Source organism: Mus pahari, chromosome 3, assembly GCF_900095145.1.
Source record: "Mus pahari chromosome 3, PAHARI_EIJ_v1.1, whole genome shotgun sequence".
NCBI lineage: Eukaryota > Metazoa > Chordata > Mammalia > Rodentia > Muridae > Mus > Mus pahari.
The window spans coordinates 135,748,801-135,758,300 of record NC_034592.1 but is presented as its reverse complement, the minus strand read 5'-3'; the positions used below and the strand labels follow the sequence as shown (position 1 = coordinate 135,758,300).

The following is a 9,500-nucleotide window of genomic DNA, read 5'->3' as shown; positions in this document are numbered from 1 at the left end:
TCTTTAAAAAAATCATTAGGAATACAAAGATATATATGTATATTAAAAAATTATCCTCATAGAATTGTTGAAACCAACCCAGAAATGACACAAATGCTAGGAAGAGCAGAAAAGAAACTGATATAGTCACACCTGTATTTCCCTACATTCAGAAACTTAAATAAGAATATGTGAGCTTTTTTTTTTTTTTTTTCTCAGAAAAAATATTTTTATTTTATATGTTATGGGCGTTTGTCTGCATATATGTCTATCATGTTCCTATAGTACCCAAGGCAGAGGGCAGCAGATCCTTTGGAATTAGGAGTTAAAGAGGATTTACCATGTGGATCCTGGAATATGAACCCTGGTTCTCTGCAGGAGTAACAAGTGCTCTTAACTGCTAAAGCCATTTCTCTAACCCTTGGTTTTTGCTTTTGAGGTAGGGTCTCCCTGTATAAACCAAGCTGGTTTTGAACTCACAACCTTCTTCCTGCCTTAGTCTCATTTTCAATTGAGATTAAGCATGCATTACACCAGGCTTTAGACACTATTTAAGGGCCAAATCAGCATTCTAAGAAAAAGCTGGGCGGGTGGCACATGCCACCGATCCCAGCACTTGGGAAACAGAGGCAGGCGGATCTCTGAGTTTGAAGCTGTCCTGGTCTACAGATTGAATTCCAGGACAGCCAAGTCTAGACAGAAACCCTGTTTCAAAGAAACCCACAAAACACCACCACCACCACTACCACAAAAAGGTTATTTTTATTTTCAATTATATGTGTGTTTGTTTATGTGAGTATGGTGCCTCGGAAGAAGCAAGAGGAAGGTGTCAGATCCCTTGAACCTGTACTTAAGAGTAAGTAAGAACTGGGGACCTAACTCAGGTCCTCTGCAATAACAGAATTCATTCTTAACCTTTTCTCTAGTCCCAACCTCTACTTACCTTCCTATCTACCTATCACCTACCTGATCTATTTATTTTAAGGAACAAAAATCAAACAACATAGTTACATTTGTTTCCATGTTAAGTCAGGGTAGATCTCACTATGTACACCAGGTTAGCTTCAGCCCTTGATGAATTGGGATTACAGGAGTGCACCTTCACTCTCAGCCTACAAGTGAATCATAAAAGTATTATTGTAAGTAAGAAACCAGACACAAAGCCTAACATTAGTAAATTTAAAGAATAGTTTTGAGAGAGAGTGAGATAACTCAGTATGTAGAAGCACTTTCTAACCAAACCTGGCAACCTAAGTTTAATTCCCAGGTTCCATACAGTATAGACTCAACTCCTTCAAGTTGTCTTCTGCCTCCCACAAACACACCAGGACACTCTGAAGTACCCCATAATAAAATGATAACCTAAAAGTTTTGATTGTTACAAGGCTTCAAATAAAAGGATATATATATAACTAGTAAATTATGGATATGAATATGACTCATAGGCAAGAGCTCTTAGATAAGGAGACAAAAAACAATTGAATGCAGCACTGCATCCAACACTGTGTTTTTTGTTTTTTTTTTTTCAATTTTTTATTAGGTATTTACTTCAGTTACATTTCAAATGCTATCCTGACAGTCCCCTATACCCTCCCGCCCCCCTGCTCCCTCACCCACCCACTCCCACTTCTTGGCCCTGGTGTTCCCCTGTACTGGGGCATATAAAGTTTGCAAGACCAAGGGGCCTCTCTTCCCAATGATGGCTGACTAGGCCATCTTCTGCTACATATGCAGCTAGAGACATGAGCTCTGGGGGTACCGGTTAGTTCATATTGTTGTTCCACCTATAGGGCTGCAGAGCCCTTCAGCTTTCTCTAGCTCCTCCATTGGGGGCCCTGTGTTCTTTTGTTTGTTTGTTTTTCAAGACAGGGTTTCTCTGTACAGTCCTGGCTGTCCTGGAACTCAACTTTGTAGACCAGTTCTGAGTACCTCGAACTCAGAAACCCGCCTGCCTCTGCCCGCCTGCCTTTGCCTCCCAAGTGCTGGGATTGAAGGCGTGCGCCACCACGCCCGGCTAGGCCCTGTGTTCTTGACAAGAACACACAGATAGACTGACTCCATAAGCCTCTTCTGGAAGTAGCAGTGCTGTACCAGTGTGAACTTCTTAGTTTAAATGTACTGCAATTATGTACCCAACCTATGACACTGTGAGAAGACACTGTGGTCTATAAATGTCTTAGGCACCATTAATAGCTATCCTGAGATATGTACACTCTTTGGGCCACATTTATACTGGATAGAGCTATGTAGAGGATATACAAGAATACTGCTATTTTTCTGATTCCCCTACAAAAATAAAGTTTTACTTTCTTTTAAGTTAAATGTAGAACTAGAGAGATGGCTCAGTAGGTAAACATTTGCTTTTGCAGGTCTGAATCTCATGGTTTGGGAGGCAGAAGAAATAGGTAGATTCCTGAAGCCCATTAACCAACAAGTCTACATGATGCAGTGAGCTCCAGATTGGGGTAGAGAGCCATGGCTGAAGGAACCTGACACTGACCTCTGGCTGCACACACATACACAGATGCTTTATACCTGGTTTGCATACGTACACACAAAGAAATACACAGTCATATACATTGTACATACACACAACGAAGTTAAATGTATCCCTACCATACAGCTTGGCCATACCACTTTGTTCTTGGAAAAACAAAAGGACGTTTTTCCAAAAGACTGGTAAAGAGATCGTCATAGAATCTTACTTGTAATAATCCAAAGGTAAGCAGACCAGCACTTGGGAGGCAGAGGCAGGCGAATTTCTGAGTTCGAAGCCAGCCTGGTCTACAGAGTGAGTCCCAGGACAGCCATAGCTACACAGAGAAACCCTGTCTTGAAAAAAATCAAAATAAATAAAATAATCCAAAGGTACAAAACCCAAATGTTCTTTCTTGAGTGGATCAATATCTATCAAGTCATTATAACAGAATCCTACTAAATAGTAAGAGTGAACTATTATATCCAACAACAATAGATAAATCTCACATTCAGCACACTGAATGACAAAAGTCACATGGCAAGTTATAAGAACGGTTCTGACAATGTTCTTTTCCACAATATGACTGCAATTCTTCTCAGTAAGAAATGTCTGCTGCTCTTTACAGCTGATATGACCAACAGACTGATGTAGGCTGCTCACCCTTGACAATTTTTGGTTTTAGACCAGATAATTCCTTGTTGCAGAAGCACAACACATTAAGGATGCTCTAGTATAGCTGGCCTATCCATATTCCATGGCAAAGATCTCTCCACAATGAGAACTGTCAGATATGGGGAATCAAAACCATCCGTGGCTGTAAACTATGCTGTTTGACACAGAGGCTTAAGGTATACATATGGGAGCTTGCTCTCTTGCTGAACCTTTTTAGTGATTCATGTGGCAGTTTCCCAGTAGCTCCAGTCAACAAGCATACAAGGGAAGAGGGCTATTATATGCTACCTCACATGACGTATTACTACAGACCTAAACACACATTTTTATTATCTCAGTTTTTAGGGGATGAGAATTATGGGCCCAAGCATGGTTGGAGCTCCTGCTGAGGGGTGCACAAAGTTCAAGTCAGGCATCAGTAGGGGTCACCTCCTTCCTGGAGCTCAAGACCTCTCGAAATGTATGTACACAGTTACTGTAGAGAATTTTGTATTGTAGGACTAAGGTCACTCCCAAGACTGTTGGTGTGGACTTTCAGTGTTTCAGTCCCTGCCACTTGGCTTCTCCCATGCCAACACCCATCTTCAAAGCCAGCAGACTTATTCTAATCTTCCATCTCTGAACATCAGACCCACATATAACTGATCCAGGCATACCCAGACAAACATCTTTGGGTTACAGTCAACCAAACCTTTGCCTATCCTACTGCTGAACACAAATCACAACCACCCTCCTCCATAGGAAAGAGAATACACAAGGACAAGGGTTATCAGAGATCGTTTCAGAGACCTTTCTAACTCATCTGGCTTCCAGATCATCTGTGCTGATAGGGAACCAGACCACGCCACCAAGGAACTGTAAGTAAAATAACAAGTTGGTCTACACATTAAGTTGTGGGATGGCTTGCTGCACAGCTAACACAGAGTAAAGTGTGGAAGCATGTACCTACACTGTACTCCATCACTTGAGAAGCTGAGGCAGGAGGACCTTTAATGCTGTACTAATTTGAACTATATAGCTAAAATTGTCTCAAAACACACATCAAAATCAAATAACCCCACCCCAACCCCAAACAGAGGGTAGAGGGCCGAGAAGCTAATAACAAACACACAAAACTTTTAACATATACAGAATCAAGGGAGTCAAGCATCAGGCCAGGTAGCTCTACCAGTGGACCAACAATTCCAAAATGAAAGGCACAGAGGGCATAATTTAAGGCTAAAGACAAAACATGAAGTTTCAATTAGCAAATGCACATTTTCAATGACTGTAACAATCCTACAGCACAGAAAACATTCTGAGGTCATTTTCCTTGTACAGGGTGTTTCACAAAGTTAAACTGATGAACAGACTTTATGCAGTTTTAGCCAGACATAAAGGCAATGTGGTTTCACTACAGAGAAAAAATGCAAAGAGCACCAAGGAAACAGCAGAGCTGACAATTTTAAACTGACTGTGAAATTCCTCATCAAAAGCACTGCAAAAAGAATACAATACAATTTTAGGGCTGGAATGTAGTTCAGTTGGCAAAGCTGCCTAGCACACAAAGCCCTGGGTTTACTTATCAGCACCACATAAACTAGCCACGTTTAAAATTCCAGGGAGAGAAATCTGAAGTTCAAGGTCATTCTCAATTATGTAGTGACTTAAGAGGCCAGCCTGAGAGGTCCCACCCCACCTATAACCACCCCTGGTACCAAAGAAAATAAGATGGGAGGAGAGGAGGAAACAGTGCAACCATAACTGTATTTCAGGTATTCAGTGCTGTCCCATTAAACAGATAGGTAAACAATAAACTGAATTTCTAGGGGGAAAAAGGTTTTGTTTTGGTTTTTGTAAAACTGGGGATTTGGGAACAGTGCAGTTAGTAAAGGCCTGAATTCTATTACAAGGACACAAGTTAAGAAAGACAAAACACCCAACCATACTTCCAAGACACACCTTTAAACTCTGAAGCTAAAGGCAGGTCTCTGTGAGTTAGAAGGTCAGCCTGACTTATCTACATGTAGACTAGGCCAGTAAAATATACATAGTGAGACCGTGTCTCAAAACCAAGCAAACAATAAACCTAAGATGTCAGTTCTGGGGACATGAAGAGAGGTAGACCCCTGGGACTCCCTGGCCAGTCAGGCAAATTTCACATGTAGAGCTCCAGGGTCAGGGTGTGGTTTGGGGCAGGGGGTGAGGATGGCACAAGAGGAAAGAAACCCAAAATTCTTCTTTGGCTTCTATAGGCACACAAATGTACCTGAATACCTTTGGGCAAACTATACATGGATGGAGTTAACAGATTAAACACTACTGACAAAAATGTATCAGCAGGAACATCCCACAATAGAAAAAAAAAGTTTAAAACAAAATTACAGCAGGTAAGTTGTGGGATAATTTCAAACAGCCAACATATATATCATTAAGTCCCAAATGGAGCAGGAGTGGATACAGAGTATCAAGGATTAACCAATGCCATTCAAGGAGGGAAATAGAATCAAGACCAAGAAATAGGAAGCAAACTATACTAAACTGCATCACAATCAGATTGTTAAAAAAAAAAAAAAAAAAATTAAGAAAATCTTGTGGGGTGGAACAAAATAGTTGAGCCTCCATAAAAAGGTATCTGCCACTGAGCACCATCCTGGAACTCGTAAGATGGAGAGAACCAAATCCCTCAAGCTGCCTCTAACCTACAACATGCAAAGTGGCACACAGGTACCAGCACCAAGCAATCTGCCCCCACACACATGTGTACACACACTTTAAAATTCTATACTTTTATGTGTTTAAGTTATCTGCATGTATGTCTGTGCCCCACGTATATGTACCTGCTGTCCATGGAGAATAAGAGGGTGTAAAGTCTCCTGCAACTGGAGTTACAGATGGTTATGAACCCCCATGTGGATACGAGAACTGGACCTGAGTCTTCTACACTAGCAGCAAGTATGCTTTAATACTGAGCCAGTTTTTTTTTTTTTTTTAATCTTACAAGGAAGGCCAAAAAGATATGTTATGCATTGAGAGCAATTAAACAAGATTTCTCATCAGAGTTCACAAAAGCCATGGCACACTCTTTTTATTTAAAAAAAAAAAAAAAAAGTCCACATAAAAATTCTCTATCAATCAAAGACAGCCTATAGGGGAAAACATTTTTTCATATACCCAAAGCTTTAAAATATACCATAGATCCCTCTATGCTATAACAAAATAAAAAGTCCTCTGGCAGAAAGAAAAGAATACCAGAAAGCTACATATAGGCAAAAAAGAACATCATAATGTTTTTCTTGGGCAAACATAAAACATTCTGCCAGCTGTTAGGAGTCCTTGCTGCTCCTCTAGAGGTTCCTGAGTCAGTTGCCAGCACCAGCATCGGCTCTGACCTTTGCCAGCACATGCACACATGTGGCATATACACAGACACTCAACATCGACATACATTTCTCTTAAAAAAAGGAAAATTAAACTTGTCAGTCTCTGTCCTTGGGATGCAGAAGGCCACTCTCTACTACACAGCATGTCTGAAATCAGCCTGAGTTAATGAGACCCCATCTTGTAAAAAAAACAAAACTGTCAAAAAAAAAAAAAAAAAGTAAAACAAATTGTAATAATACATCATATCTATCTGTAAATTCATTCATTTTAAATATAGAGCAAAAGAACAGAAAAATATATCGCGGGCAGCAGGAGTGCTGGTTACATATTTCTGGGAAAAGGTGCAGACTGGGAAGTCAGAGGAGACGGCTCAGTTGGTAAACTACTACATAAACATGAAAACCTGAGCTTGGTTCCCCCATTCCCAAGTCTTTTGGCCTAGCATAGTCACATGCATCTATAGTAACTAGAGCCCAGCGTGGCTGGCAACAGGCAGATCCTAGGAACTAGATGATGAGCCATTCTAACCAGTCTGTGAGCAGTACGTTCAAATGGGAAATACTGTTTTTAAAGCTAATGTGGACAGCAATCATGTCATTGGGAACTATGGCATAGAAGACAGTTTAGCTCATTTGTCTATGCACACCTTCCTCTTAATCATGCACTTGGTAGCCTAGTTTCTTCACCACCACCCCTACACCCTTCTTTAAACAATATATCCAGCAACCTCAGAACTCTTCAGCCCTTCATCTTCATTGGGTTCCCCTACTTCCAACCCTAAACAATACTGAGCTTCCCCACACACCCACTAACAATTACATTTGGACAGTTTCTAATCAAGTACATTCCTACAACACTGGAGTATGAAGAACAGAAATGCCAATCTGGCCTGAACTACTTTTTGGTGTGTGCACAGTAAGGCAAAATCATGTCCTTTAGTAACCTTTCTGGAACTATGCACAACTGGATGTGCATATGATTAAAGTCATATGATTATAGGAAAGGGTGTGCACAGTAGAGAAATGGTTATATAATTTATCATTCAAAAGAAAACTCTCCATACTTGACGCCTTAGTAATGTCCTCCTCCTTCTCTTGAGCCTCAAACAATCACCTAAGCCACTGATGCTTCCACTCAGGGTCTGCTGTCAATCCTGGTCATCTCTCTTTAATCTGTGCTACAATTTTGCTCCCAATAAAATTATCTTGCTTCTTTCACAAACCTGTGTGAGTCTTTCATTTTAATTACCTGGGTAAGAGGCCAAAAACCTAGAAACACTCACCCTGGTACACTCCACCACTAATTACATTTAAGAATACCCACAACATTGACCTCTGACAGTGGCTCACAAATGTGTGTACACACATAAACTATACACACTTCAGATCAAACACCACCACCAGATACAAAGGCAATCATTTCAAAAATGACAAATTTGTCAAAAAGTATTTATGTGTGATGGTTGTGGTGGCACACGCCTTTAATCCCAGCACTCAGGAGGCAGAGGCAGGCGGATTTCTCAGTTCGAGGCCAGCCTTGTCTACAAAGTGAGTTCCAGGATAGCCAGGGCTATACAGAGAAACCCTGTCTTGGAAACAAACAAACAAACAAACAAAAAAGGAAATAAAACCAACTGTTCCTTCTGTGAGAAGGCCAGTAAAATAAAGAAACCATTGGCATTAGCCTGAGTAGCCAGAGACAGATCACCACCAACATTAGGAGTGTGAGTGGTTACAGTTAACACCTAAAATCACACATATCCTTACGACAAATAGCCTTCAACTCTCAGCAATACTACTAGGAAGCCTCCCAAGTACCACTGTTACAGGCATGAGTCACCATGCCCAGCTTTGGTGGAAATTTCTAAGTAAATCTTCAGGGACTCAAGTAAATACCAAGTTGATCTATATATGAGTTCAAAGCCATCAAGGATACAATGATTAAGACTCTGTCTAAAAATAAAAACTTAAAAAAGAAAAAAAAAAAAAAGAAAAACTTAAGATGTGTTGTGGTTGTAGCTCAGTTTGCAGAGTACCTGCCTAACATGCATAAAAATAAAGCCCCTGGTTTGATGCCTAAAACCAATATGGTAGCACTGGGTAGCATAGTAACTGGGAGGTAAAGGCAAGAGGACCAGAAATTCAATGTCATCTTCAGTTACAAAGTGAGTTCTAGACCAGCCTGAGTTACATGAGAACCTTGTAAACAAGTAAATGACTCACAGCTTAACTAGTGAATTTTACCAAACTCTGAAGGAAGCAATACTTTTCAAGTCTTCAACAAGAATAGCATGGTATTATTACCCTTATGTGAAAATCAGACAAATACATAACAAGGTATATAAACCAGTATGTCTCATAAGATGGTTAAGAAATTGTTAACAGATTTTGGCAACTCAATCCAACAATATAAATAGGGAAATAGATCACAATCAAGTGAATTTTGTCACAGAAATACAGTGAGATTCAGATTGATTTCTAAAACCATCATCTATCTCGACAAATGTAGAAACAAATTTGAAAAGCTTGAACAGAGCTGGGCGTGGTGGCACACGCCTTTAGTCCCAGCACTCGGGAGGCAGAGGCAGGTGGATTTCTGAGTTTGAGGCCAGCCTGGTCTACAAAGTGAGCTCCAGGTCAGCCAGGGCTACACAGAGAAACCCTGACTCGGAAAAAAAGAAAAGAAAAGAAAAGAAAAGAAAAGAAAAGAAAAGAAAAGAAAAGAAAAGAAAAGAAAAGAAAAGAAAAGAAAAGAAAAGAAAAGCAAAGCTTGAACATTCAGTCCTAGCAAGAGCTAAATATTAATAGACTAATCTGTGTAAATGGGCTAGGACTGTTTTGTATCATTTAATGTATAGACGCCACTTTTTTGGTAAGTTAAGAACTATTTCCAAATTGAGTATCTTTTAAAAGTAACATCACATGAAAAGTTGAGTTCAATTCTGTAACAGTTCAGTTAACTATTAGCTATAATAATCACTTCATAGATTGAGGTTCAGAAACAAGTA

The 9,500-nt window shown here is 40.1% G+C and overlaps 1 protein-coding gene across 3 annotated transcripts in view; it reads right to left on the bottom strand.

Annotated features, from left to right (window-relative positions):
* Positions 1–9,500, bottom strand: part of Asxl1 (ASXL transcriptional regulator 1) — a 67,083-nt gene that overhangs the window by 25,598 nt on the left and 31,985 nt on the right. Inside the window, exon 5 of one of the 3 annotated variants that reach the window (XM_029535997.1) lies at positions 723–1,091. The exons of the other annotated variants lie outside the window; for them this stretch is intronic. Coding sequence (XP_029391857.1) covers positions 1,065–1,091 — 27 coding nt within the window. The 3' untranslated portion in view covers positions 723–1,064. Of the gene's footprint in view, positions 1–722; positions 1,092–9,500 lie in introns of those variants that run through there. 3 annotated transcript variants of the gene reach the window in all.